General features: G+C 38.8%; 1 protein-coding gene across 1 annotated transcript in view; it reads right to left on the reverse strand.

The window, feature by feature from the left end:
• Nucleotides 1–12,911, reverse strand: part of RHOQ (ras homolog family member Q) — a 123,796-nt gene extending 110,885 nt beyond the window's left edge. The window contains exon 1 of the mRNA XM_053712253.1: nucleotides 12,452–12,911. Within this exon, the coding sequence (XP_053568228.1) occupies nucleotides 12,452–12,593 (142 nt within the window). The 5' untranslated portion in view covers nucleotides 12,594–12,911. The remainder of the gene's footprint in view (nucleotides 1–12,451) is intronic.
• Between the last annotated feature and the right edge of the window lie 1,322 nt (nucleotides 12,912–14,233).

A 14,233-nucleotide genomic window follows, 5' to 3' on the forward strand; every position in this document is an offset into this window, starting at 1 on the left:
ATTAGAAGGCAGCTAAATGCCGTTGCGCACCACACGTGTATAATGCCCAGCATTGAAGGGGTTAATTAGGGAGCTTGCAGGGTTAATTTTAGCTTTAGTGTAGGTATCAACCTCCCACATGACACATCACACCCCCTGATCCCTCCCAAACAGCTCTCTTCCCTCCCCCACCCCACAATTGTCCCCGCCATCTTAAGTACTGGCAGTAAGTCTGCCAGTACTAAAATAAGAGTTTTTTGGGATTTAAAAAAAAAAAAAAAAGATAATTCTGCTCTGTAGGATCCCCCATTAGCCCCCAACCTCCCTGATCCCCCCCAAACAGCTCTCTAATCCCCCTCTCTGCCTTATTATGCGCCATATTGGGTACTGGCAGCTGTCTGCCAGTACCCAGTTTGAAATCAAATATGTTTTTTATTATATTTTATTATTATAAAAATTATATTTTCTGTAGTGTAGCTGCCCCCCCCTCAGATCGTTAAATTACAAGTTAATTTGTAATGTTCCCACCCTCTCTCCCACCGTGTACCACTTAACATTTGTTCCATAGTGTAGGGTTCCCACCCGCCCGCGCGCGCACCCGCTCACGTGTGCGCACCCGCTCACACTCGATCTCGCCCCCTTCCCCACCGATGGCCGCCCACCCGCCTCCCTGGATCAGCTCCCACCCACCAACGAACATGGCCATTGATGGCCGATACAGAGAGGGCCACAGGGTGGCTCTCTCTTCATCGGTGGGCTAAAAAATGTTATAGCAGGATGCCTCAATATCGAGGCATCACTGCTATAACATGAAAGCAGTTGGAAGTGATCAGGATCGCTTCCACTGCTTTCAAAGACCAACGACGTACGTCCTTGGTCATTAACTGCATTTTTTTGCAGGACGTACCCCATACGTCGTTGGTCGTTAAGGGGTTAAAAACCATTCACTGTGTGTAATTGTTTGTTAACTCCACTTTTTTCTCTAAATGCACTGTGACTCTTTTTTGTTTATAATAAATGTTCCTTTAATAGGTTTTTGTCTTTGTCTAATATTTGAATCACGTTACTGGAGAGACTAGTAATAATAAGTACTGTGTATTTTAGATAGATTTTTGCCAAATTGTGTTTTACTCTTTTAGTCTGGATATTTCCTTAGGATTCAGCTTATAATAAATCTTAAGGTGGTGGCAGCAGAGATTGTTTAGTGTAGGTGGCATTAAAGGGAGGGACATTTTTTCTAGGTTTCGCAAAGACTAGAGAGTGTTTATTTAACCCTTGCACCCACTAGACAAAGTTACAGACCTGCATGGAGTGGCTAGACTGTGACAAACTGGATAAGGTGGAAAGGATCTGTTAACCCTTTCTGTGCTAAACTGGTGACTGGTACAGGGTTAGTTAACCCTGTACATCACAGTGTGGCTGAAACATCTGAACTTGATAATTAGTAGGATTGTTTACATACTTTTGGTGACTATGTATGTATGTATATATATATATATATATATATATATATATATATATATATATATATATATATATATATATATATATATATATATATATATATATATATATATATATATAAATAAATAAAAGATACACTATTAAAGGGACAGTCAAGTCCAAAAAAAAAAAAAAAAACTCTTCATGATTCAGATAGGGCATGTCATTTTAAACAACTTTCCAATTTACTTTATCACCAATTTTGCTTTGTTCTCTTGGTATTCTTAGTTGAAAGCTGAACCTAGGATGTTCATGTGCTAATTTCTTAGACCTTGAAGGCCACCTCTAATCTAAATGCATTTTGATAGTTTTTCACCACTAGAGGGCATTAGTTCATGTGTTTCATATAGATAACATTGAGCTCATGCACGTGAATTTACCATGGAAACAGCCCTGATTGGCTAAAATGCAAGTCTGTCAAAAGAATTGAAATAAGGGTGCAGTCTGCTGAGGCTTAGATCCAAGGTAATTACAGAGGTAAAACGTGTATAATTATAACTGTGTTGGTTATGCAAAACTGGGAAATTGGTAATTAAGGGATTATCTATCTTTTTAAACAACAAAAAATCTGGAGTTGACTGTCCCTTTAAGTGTACACTACATATTACATTAACCAAAAAAATAAAAATAATAGCATACGAGGTAAATGCACAACCGTCTCTTTTAAATATGCCCTATAACACAGAAAATACAATGTTGTTCCTCATAGCTATAATTAAAAGGAGTTCATGAAAAAGCAAGATACAGAACAAAAAACACCCCAGGTAAAATATTCTTATATTCTGATTTTTCACACACATTTGGCCACATAATCCTAGAAATACTGAATGTATGTAATAAAGTCGTCCTATATACTGTGACTATATCCACCAGCTGCCAGCAGAAATAACATGTGCCAAGTGAGAAAAATATTTCCCAGATGGTATTACAGTCTGTCTGTTAATACAGTGTACACATACAAATCTGATCCCTGGATCTCCTATCCACAACTGTGTGCTTGACCCGAATTTACCCTATGCTTAATTGCAGCACTGTGTATACTGCCTGTTAAACTCTGCATTGGAGGTTGTTTAACTAAATATTAGTTTTCCCACTATTCTGATTTAGTTTCTTTGTTTGGGAAGGGGGGGCGACACATTGCATTAGTCAAACTTTAAGCAGATGCCCACCGTGAATACACTCAACTGTACAGTTTCAATTACTATAACTTCTTGGAGAACTATCAATCCAGGTTGATTCTTTGTGTGTCCATGTGCTTCAAACCCACACTAGACACAGTGGCAAAGATCAAAATCCATACACAAATGATAGTTACTGAGCTGTTTACTACTTATGCTTCTGTCAACTGCAACCTCACGCCAATAGAGGTGCAGAAAATACCAGCAGTGGATTCCCAACAGTGCAAAATCAATACGGAGACCTTTAGTACCATCTATGGCTGGGCCACGTTAAGAAACCCTGGTCTATGGGATTTGCAATAGAGGTGCTGTAGTTAAATTTCAAAAGAAAAAACAATAACATATATACAATATATACCAAGTACCAAGTCAAGGTCCCTTCCAAAACCTGGGACCCTAAAACAGCCACACAATGCAAGCTTTCAAGGGACAAGTGAAGGGTGCACAGGCTTATGTAATCACCCTAGACATATACAAAACATGGAAGGAGACTGTACTCTCAGACTGGACACACATCCCATGACCCTGCAAAATGCACAGCCCTGGGTGCTCACAGGAAGCTGTGCTGTCCCCAGAGGACCTTGACGTGGTACCTGAGCTTGTACCATTTGGCCAGATGCGGTAACTAACCCTTCCATTTTTGCTTGTAATCTTAGCTGAGAGCTTGCAAGTGAGTGCTGGACTTTCTCTATGTGCTGTATTAAATTTGTTTTGTAATTTTCCCTATGGTTCTAGCCCCCAGACCTGTCTGGAGTTACCTGCCTGTAAGCACCCAGGGCTGAGCATGTAGCAGGGTCATGGGATGTGTTGTCTATGTATGTGTATGTATATATATATATATATATATATATATATATATATATATATATATATCTCATAGGAAATTAGCACATCTAGGTATCCCCGATTGTTGCTTTTCCACAGTAAAACTCCATATACATTGTTACCAATGCACAAGAGGATTCTGGGTAAGATATGCAAAATCTGACTTTTTGCTTCAAATACAGTTTTAACACAGTGATCTCTTAATAGGGTGATTGCCACAAATACAGAAATCACTGCTAGACAGCCTGTTTCATTCGTATTAGAACTCTTCTTCTGAATACACATAGAAGGCATTTCATTGGAAAGAGGAGAATATCCCATTACATGTATTCTCATGACTATATTTCATGTGGTCAATGTAAACACGGCATGACAGTGAAAATAAAACTTATATTTCATATACCACATGCAATTTAAAAAAGGGACAGTTTACATCAGAATAATTGTTTTAAAAGAAAGATAATCCATTTATTATCCATTCCCCTGTTTTGCGTAACCAACACAATTATTTTAATAAACTTTTTACCTCTGATTATCTTGTATCTAAAACTCTGAAAACTACCCCTTATTTCAGTTCTTTTGACAGACTTGCATTTTAGCCAATCAGTGCTGGCTCCTAGGAACTCCACGTGCATGAGCACAGTGTTATCTATATAAACACATGAACCAACACCCTCTAGTGGTAAAAAACAGTCAAAGTGCCCTGAGCTAAGAGGTGGCCCTTCAAGGGATTAGAAATTAGCATATGAACCTCCTAGATTTAGCTTTCAACTAAAGAGAACAAAGCAAAATTGGAGATAGGGCATGTCATTTTAAACAATTTACTTCTATCTGATTAATGAAAGTTTGTTTTGGACTAGACTGTCCCTTTAAAAAAACAGAAAACATTTGCTACAAAATTTGCAGTTGTGTTTGCAACAATGTAGGACATGGTTACAAACATTGTTGCAAACACTACTGCCATTTAGTCACCTGCACACTAAGCCTCCCTATGAATGTCTTTACCAAGAGAGAAAAATACATTTGATAACTGTAGTAAAATGTTTGTTTTATTATTATTTTATGCTCTATTTGAAAGATATTCATTTAATTCACTAAATTGACAGCTGTGATTCTCATAGCTAAGGGCCTGCACATTGGTCCCATATGTACAAAAGCAGAGACAATAACACAGCATAGGAATGAACAGCAATACAGCCATACTGAAACTTTTTACTGGTGCAGTGGTTTAGCAAGTCAGATGACTTTTTTTCCAGATTGAAACAAAATGTATTATTAAAGGAACAGTAAACACTGAGATTTTTATATAAAATGTTTAGTTATACGCAGTACAACTATGCAATGTACTTTCATTATTTATTTTGCTTCCTTTTCATGCAATTTGATTTTCTAAATCTCATAACTGGAAATGTATTCTGCTAACTTCTCAAAGCTAATCCGGCTTCATAACATTCACTAAATATATCAGATAAGAACTGCAACACAATGCACTTGATAACAACATAATGAACAGTATCTGCAGACTCAACCCAGTGTTGGCTGCACCAAATAAGGCTAATGGTGGGTGGAGTTTGGGTTTTGAAAAACATTTGCAGCAAACAGGATATTAATTTGGCTTAAAATAACATTTAACACCAAGAGCTTTTCCAACTCTCTATAGGAGGCCAAAAAGTTAAAGGGACAGTCTACACCAACATTTTTATTGTTTAAAAAGATAGAGCATCCCTTTATTACCCATTCCCCAGTTTTGCATAACCAGCAGTTATATTAATACACTTTTTACCTCTGTGATTACCTGGTATCTAAGCCTCTGCAAACTGCCCCCTTATCTCAGTTCCTCTGACAGACTTGCATTTTAGCCAATCAGTACTGACTCCCAGGTAACTATGGGTGTGAGCACAATGTTATCTATATGGCACACAAACTAACGCTCTCTAGTTGTGAAAAAAATTCAAAATGCATTCAGATAAGGAGGCGTCCTTCAAAGGCTAAGAAATCATCATATGAGCCTACCTAGGTTCAACTTTCAAGTAAGAATACCAAAAGAACAAAGCTAAATTGATGATAAAAGTAAATTGGAAAGTTGTTTAAAATATTACATGCCCGATCTGTCTCATGAAAGTTTATTTTTGACTAGACTGTCCCTTTAATTCTTTAACCTGCAAATGTTGAAAACCAAATACCTGGTTAAGGTAGTTTGCAGCATTTTGAAAACCTAGGTTAGCTCATTTTCTTTTTGGCCTCTCCAGAGAGCAAGGGACAAGCACATATTTTTTTACACAAAATCATGAGGAGTTTAATGTCTCTTTAAAATGTTTAGACTTGACCGATATATAATTGTATAGCCAGACAATAAGTGTTTAACATCCCTTTAAGCTGCCTTTTAATTAAGTTTAAGCCCTTAATGACCAGCGCTGTACAGGGTACGGTGCTGCTGGTGATTTAGCCCTGAAGGACCAGTGCCGTACCCAGTACGGTGGCTGTGCCCTCGGCTGTTAGTGCGCCTCTCTTTGTCTGTGTGACTGCCATTTCTGCAGTGCCGTACCCAGTACGGTCGCTGTGCCCTCGGCTGTTAGTGCGCCTCTCTTTGTCTGTGTGACTGCCATTTCTGCAGTGTCGTACCCAGTACGGTGGCTGTGCCCTCGGCTGTTAGTGCGCCTCTCTTTGTCTGTGTGACTGCCATTTCTGCAGTGCCGTACCCAGTACGGTGGCTGTGCCCTCGGCTGTTAGTGCGCCTCTCTTTGTCTGTGTGACTGCCATTTCTGCAGTGTCGTACCCAGTACGGTGGCTGTGCCCTCGGCTGTTAGTGCGCCTCTCTTTGTCTGTGTGACTGCCATTTCTGCAGTGCCGTACCCAGTACGGTCGCTGTGCCCTCGGCTGTTAGTGCGCCTCTCTTTGTCTGTGTGACTGCCATTTCTGCAGTGTCGTACCCAGTACGGTGGCTGTGCCCTCGGCTGTTAGTGCGCCTCTCTTTGTCTGTGTGACTGCCATTTCTGCAGTGCCGTACCCAGTACGGTGGCTGTGCCCTCGGCTGTTAGTGCGCCTCTCTTTGTCTGTGTGACTGCCATTTCTGCAGTGTCGTACCCAGTACGGTGGCTGTGCCCTCGGCTGTTAGTGCGCCTCTCTTTGTCTGTGTGACTGCCATTTCTGCAGTGCCGTACCCAGTACGGTGGCTGTGCCCTCGGCTGTTAGTGCGCCTCTCTTTGTCTGTGTGACTGCCATTTCTGCAGTGCCGTACCCAGTACGGTGGCTGTGCCCTCGGCTGTTAGTGCGCCTCTCTTTGTCTGTGTGACTGCCATTTCTGCAGTGCCGCAAAGCCAGCAGCAGCAGCACAGTTACTGTGTATTCAATCACTGTGAATAAAGGGCAGAATATATTTCCCATTTCACGTATTAAAAAGGGACATGAAATTCAACAATTTTTATTTCATTATTCAGATAGAGAATACAATTTTAAGAAACGTTTCCATTTTACTTCTATTATCAAATTTGCTTCATTCTCATGTTACTCTTTGTTGAAGCGATATCTTGAGATAGGTAGCGTGCACATGCCTGAAGCACTACATGACAGGAAATAGCGCTGCCATCTAGTGCTCTTGCGGATGTATAACATTGTTTGCAAAACTGCTGCAATATAGTGCTGCAGAAACGTGCACACTCCTTAGCTTACATTCCTGCTTTTCAACAAAAGATAAGAAAATAAATAAGAAGTAAATTGGAAAGTTGTATGCTCTATCTGAATCATGACAAAAAAAAAAGTTTTGTCCCTCTTATTTCCTATTTATTGTTATTCGATATACTCCTATAGCACTGGTTTTCAAACCTGTCTCAGGCCTCCCTAACATGCCAGATTTTCAGGATTACCTTGTGTGAGATGAGGTTAAAATAATAATATTTACTAATTCGCTGATTATTTCACCTGTGCTCTAGTTCAGATATCTTCAAAATCTGGCCTGTTAGTGAGGCCTGAGGACAGGTTTGAAAACCAGGCCCCTACAGGGTATCAATAGAAAGGCCGGTTTGTCTGTTAAATGGTGCATAATATGTATGGGTGCACTGAAAAAGAGAGCGGACAATTCACGTGAAACCAACAGTGAGCAAACGACAACATATCTTGTGTCATTTAAGCATGGAAACTGGGAAAAACCTCATTAAGGGTTAAAAATACATTGCCAACTAACAGCTGCTTTACTATCAGTTTAAAAAGGAGAAAACATTTGAGTACACTGTTCCTTTAAGGGTCACTAGGCAGGAGCATTGCACTCAGGTATAATTCAGTCATTATTTCATATAGGCTCTAATGATGACATAAAGGCTTAGGGTGATAAATAATGTCCCTATCTCGTGACTTTCTTGGAGCCTCTGGTGATATTTTTAGCTGATGGATGAGTGATCAGCCGTTGCTTGTTCTGCTGTTAAAGTCCAAATGGTTGTATAATTTACACTACAAGTTATTCTCATATCATTATTCACTGATGTGTAGTTGGAGCAGATACTTTATTTTAAAACATAAAATGACTAAATTGTTTCTAGTAAAATGCATGCTTTACTATAACTACTTACTCACTCACTCAATGATCTATCATCCTTGTACATAAGTGTCTGGCCCTTTAAAAATAATGCACGTTAGGATTATTTAAATGTGACGTTGCAAACTAACATATAATTAGCAATTGGCTGACAATGTGCCTTTCAATCAGAACTGGCCAGTGAGAAAGGTTTTCATCTTATTCTGGTAACCTGAGTGCTGAAATACAAGTTGGTCCTTCTGCATTTTCACAACACGTACTGCAGAAAATGCAAGTTAGCTAAATGAGTTGTACATTTGTTCCCTCTTTTGACAAAGTGAATCAGCATTTAAGTAGCACAACAAAGAACGGTTGAAGAATTCCTAGTTAGTTTGCAACAAGAAAAAAAACAAAACAAAAAAAACAAACAAATATGGTGTCAATCTGTTCCAGCTACTTGTAAATTCAACAGAAGGTTTACTGGTACAAATCACTGTGATAAGGCAGAAAATGATATTCTAATAGAAAACAAAATGGATGCCAGTAAGATTTAATTTTGATTAGAAATATTTTTTATTTATATGCATCTAGTAAAGGCGGTCACTGATATATTGACAGTTTTTACTGTGCACTAGACATATGCAGCCGCTAAAAATTTGTTTAGTCATTTTTGCATAACGAATATTTAGGAGAATTTGTTTCCCTAAATATTCATTGGCTGCACTTTTTTGGTATTCGTTTAGTTTAAAACAAAGTGAATACTGAATATTCGTTAAAACAAATGTTAATGTTTAAATGCTGCAGGTGAGAGCCGCACTAATCTGGTCTTCACAGTGCCCTGGCCATGCTAATAGGAGGCGCAGTTAGCGTGTAAAAATTGTGAGGCATACGGAGAGGAATTTTTCTCCCCGATGAATTTTACTTCCTCTATCATTGCGCATGCGGGTACTTCCATCACTGCATTTCACAAGTTTTTGCAACATATATGGAATTTAGTGACATAATTGCACAGATGCACAGTGATAGGAGGTAGAAAAAATTGTCTGGTGTGGCTGGGCCTTCTTTAGGCTGCACATCTGGGAACTATAAGTTCCAGAATGCCGTGCAGCTAGGGCCTGCAAATCAGAGGGGCAGGAGACAATTCCCAGTTTACTGAAAAATAATACACTGCCAGTAAAAATGCGATCCCCCCAGGATTTATTTGGGTTCCTGTGTCCATGGGTGAGCCAATAACTCAGTAGTGCAATGCAGCTCCTGAGCCTACCAAGATATGCTTGTTGACTTAGCATACCAAAATAATACAATTTGAATAGCCTCCTCAAAAATTGCACACTCTTTCTGAAGAATAAAAAGGTTAAAGGACCAGTCAACACTCCAAGTTATCAGAATAAATGTGTGCACAAAGTTAAAATAATAATTTAGAGCTGTACATGGTTAAAATGCGACCTCATTGAAAACAATTGTTTTGAAAATATTTTTACCTTCCCCGTACAGGGTCACGTGGGTGATGTTGCCTAATGAAAACTGCATATACGTATATGCAGTTTTCCTCCTCTACACATGTCCGACTAGAAGTGGTGACATCACACGTGACGTCACCAGCAAAACAGGGCCACGCTTCTTGGTGGAGCAGTGCACATAAAAGACTGTGCACTGCTCATATAGGCAGAAAAGCACCTGCCTGCTGGCAAATAGTGATAAAAGCTTATAAGGGAGAAACAGGTGCAACTGAAATGAAAGGGAACAGCTCCAGCTTTATTGCTGATACAGCCGAGCTGCTCCCTTTCATGCTGTGCTTAAATTCATGTACGCACAGGGGGAGTCACGTGACCATGTGGGACCACGCGCATGCGTACATTGGATATAGTATGCAATTTAACACTACTGATTTGCTGGAAACCGTTGTCAATAACTGTGAGGCAAATCCTCCCCTGGCCAGGGGCGGAGGCAAAATGGAAGAAGCTGTAGTTTTAAATTATGTTTTCATTCAAATTATAATTCATTTATATAAAATATGCTTCAGATTGATTCTATTTAGCTTGACTATACAATGGTACTTTAGTTATACTTGATTTCATCAGACATTGACAGGTCCTTTAAAGGGCCATAATAGTAGAAAATGTATATGCTCTAATTTGTTAGAGCATGTCATTGCTTCAACTATTATGGCCTTTTAATTTTGACTTTCATGTTTCTTTAAAGTGATAGCAAATCCTAGCGTTTGTGAAACACTGATTTACCAGTGGAACAAATAAAGGGGACTTTCAGTCATGAAGTATAAAATACTTCATGCTGAAAGTTTCTTTATTTGCCTGAAGCATACGCAGTGCTTGAGCCCCTCAGGCAGCCCACGGCAGAACACTATTGTGCTGTGAGGTGGTCTTAGCCAATATCATGCTAGCTATCCGGAATGGCGCCAGCTGGCCCGCATTGTTTTTGGCTAAGCGGTGGAAAAGTCACCTCACAACAAAATAGCGTTTTGCCTTTGCAGGTCCTGAGGTGCTCAGCGTGGCAGTCACTACAGACAAATAAAGGAACTTTCAGCATAAAGTATTTTATACTTCATGACTGAAAGTCACTTTATTTGTATGATTGGTAAATCCTACTGTTTCACAAATAACATTTACTATCACTTTAAACCCTGTTACATTCCACACAGTCATTGCTTACACTCTAAGACATTTATATCTGTCCCTAAATGGCCCCAGCAAAGAAGATTAGACAAGATTACAATATGTCTGCAACCATTATTTTATGGACAGTAGAACATGACACTTATTTCTTTGTTATTTAAACCATTAATACATCTACCTATTACTATCAAGCTAATCTTTGTATTCAATGCATAACTATTTCCTGCATTAATGCATAACAATGTCCCTTTAAATGCATATAAACATGTTTTTGTTAAAGGAATTTTTATTAAAGGGACATAAAACCCATATTTTTTATTTCATGATTCAGATAAAGCATACGATTTTAAATAACTTTCCAATTGACTTCTATTATCTAATTTGTTTTATATTCTTTTGATATCCTTGGTTTAAAAGGATAACTAGGTAGATTTAGGAGCTGCTAATTGGTGGCTGCACATATATGCCTCATGTTATTGGCTTTCTCAATGCATTAAGCTAGCTCCCAGAAGTGCATTGCTGCTTATTCAACAACAAATAATACCAAGCGAATAAAGCAAATTAGATAATAGAAGTACATTAGAAAATTGTATTCTCTATTTGAATCATAGAAGAAAAGAAATTGGACTTCACGTCCCTTTAAATATTAAATGTTTTGTTACTGTGCATTCAAACCAGGAGAGATCATGCGCCTTTCCTTAGCAGGATATGGACAGTGATGGGTGGATATACAAGTATGCTACTCCTTAAACAACTTTAACTATGTGTTAAAACACTTTAAAAGGGTTAAAACGTCATGAAAGATTTTGTTTAAAAATAAATTGCTCTAAAGTAAGAGTATTTTACCTATTTTTTTTTTTATTTTTTTTAAATACATTTTTTTAAACATTCATACTGAATCATAAAACTTTATTTCAGGTTATATATTTAGTAAAATAAGAAGGCCAAGATATTTGTCCAACATATACCCAATCTAACACAAAACTTCTCAATTCTGTATTTCCATGTGCAACAAATACTTCTGACAAGCATGTGTGAGTTATAGAGGTCAGTTACATAATAACAAAAAGAGATCTACCTACAAATTTGTAAAATGTTTTATACATAGTTTCTATTTCAGATTCTTTTAGTAACAAAATGTTTGATTTTGCAAGAAAGTGATTCATATTTATAATTATAAAACGTGGGAAGGAAGTTGCTTTGTGAATTACTTTCTCAGTCTGTGACACTTCCCTGCTGCAGAATTACTAGGAAGATCACTGGCAAGATTTCATACACCTGTCCAGCTATCCTATAATAAACAGATCCCTTAGTCAGTGGGCTCCTCACATATCGTCCAGCCTTATAAAGCTTTTCTGTATAACTGAGCACAGAGATCCTGCTTACCAAGCAAGATATGGTGACTTTAATGGCCAACACAGATACTGATTTTATTAACCCTTTACCTACCAGAAGGCTTTAATATATTGCTGTACAACAACTTACAGTCTTCTAGCAAATAAGATGTTAAAAAAAAACCCACTAAACAAATTAAAACTCCAGGTCAGGTTTATGAAGAAAGATATTTATTTTGCAATGGTTTCGAGTGGAATCTGTTAAAATGGGGAATGTAAGATTGTTTGGCCATAAAGGTTAAATCTGAATGCAATTACTCCAGTGATTCCCTGATTTTCAGGACCAACAGGGTGTGATGTGCAGACAAGAGATCTATTGTCCATGTGGATGGAGTTGGCAGCGAGAGTGGTGACAATCCCAGATAACCCTGCAATCATGGCAATCAGTAGCCAGGTGGCAACCTACAATGCACATGTAAAACGAAGACTTACCTGCATAGTGATCAAACACAGTAGGTACATACTCCTCTGGAAATGCATCATTGGCATAGCTCATCAACAAGCAAGTTTTGCCCACTGCACCATCCCCGACCACCACACACTTTAGCATAGTACTGCCAGTCCCATTCGCCATGATAGCCAGCAGGTCATCATCCTAGGAAGCACTCCCTGCTGGTGCCTCTATACACAGCAGGTCAGACAGACCGAGCACACATGGCATGGTCCCCCAAAGTGTCTGAAGCTTCTCTCCTCCAGAACAGCAGATGACACACTATATCATAAGACTGGAAACAGGAACTTTACAGCAGAAGCACAGCCTCAGGGTAGGAGACTACTACTGATTCTTCTGGATTAAACTGACGACTCCTTATTAAATAATATTAATGGAAAAAAGAGTTTTTGTTACCCCCTCCCCCAACTTATAAGGGCACAGCACTTTCCGGCTTTGCAGTCTCAGCCTAGCTTGGCTTTTGGGGGTAGAGACAAGAGAGAAAGCTAATGTGCAGCTTAAGGGAGCGTCTCGCAAGTGCTTCCTGCCACAGCTGAGGAAAAAGTGTTCTCCTTAGAAACAGCATGAATGTTTCCAGATGTCACTACTAGAATGATGCTCAATCAGTGGAATGCTGTTTAGCCAAGCTGGGTCATTCATCAAGCCCTGATTACTGCAAAATCAGACGAAAACTGTTACAAAAACACTGCACATGAATTTAGATCAACAAAGTAGAGTTGTTTTAATGAAAATGCTGCTTAGTAGTGTTTTTATTCCTCATTGTAACTAGAAATTGCCCTAATTACATGTGTTTATTTAGTGATTTACACATATTGTTTAATTAAATACTGCTTTTTTTAAAATAATAAAGCCACAAAAAGTTGTTTTTATTTGTGTTTGTAGTATTTTTTAAGAATCAAAACAATGAAATCACAATATGTACTCATCAAAAAATAAATATAGTTTCTCCAACATAGGTGTGTCCGGTCCACGGCGTCATCCTTACTTGTGGGATATTCTCCTCCCCAACAGGAAATGGCAAAGAGCCCAGCAAAGCTGGTCACATGATCCCTCCCAGGCTCCGCCTACCCCAGTCATTCTCTTTGCCGTTGTACAGGCAACATCTCCACGGAGATGGCTTAGAGTTTTTTAGTGTTTAACTGTAGTTTTTATTATTCAATCAAGAGTTTGTTATTTTGAAATAGTGCTGGTATGTACTATTTACTCAGAAACAGAAAAGAGATGAAGATTTCTGTTTGTATGAGGAAAATGATTTTAGCAACCGTAACTAAAATCCATGGCTGTTCCACACAGGACTGTTGAGAGCTACTAACTTCAGTTGGGGGAACAGTATGCAGTCTCTTGCTGCTTGAGGTATGACACATTCTAACAAGACGATGTAATGCTGGAAGCTGTCATTTTCCCTATGGGATCCGGTAAGCCATGTTTATTACGATCATAAATAAGGGCTTCACAAGGGCTTATTAAGACTGTAGACTTTTCTGGGCTAAATCGATTCATTATTAACACATATTTAGCCTTGAGGAATCATTTTATCTGGGTATTTTGATATAAGAATATCGGCAGGCACTGTATTAGACACCTTATTCCTTAGGGGCTTTCCCAAAGCATAAGCAGAGCCTCATTTTCGCGCCGGTGTGGCGCACTTGTTTTTGAGAGGCATGGCATGCAGTCGCATGTGTGAGGAGCTCTGATACTTAGAAAAGACTTTCTGAAGGCGTCATTTGGTATCGTATTCCCCTTTGGGCTAGGTTGGGTCTCAG

Source organism: Bombina bombina, chromosome 4, assembly GCF_027579735.1.
Source record: "Bombina bombina isolate aBomBom1 chromosome 4, aBomBom1.pri, whole genome shotgun sequence".
Classification (NCBI taxonomy): Eukaryota; Metazoa; Chordata; class Amphibia; order Anura; family Bombinatoridae; genus Bombina; species Bombina bombina.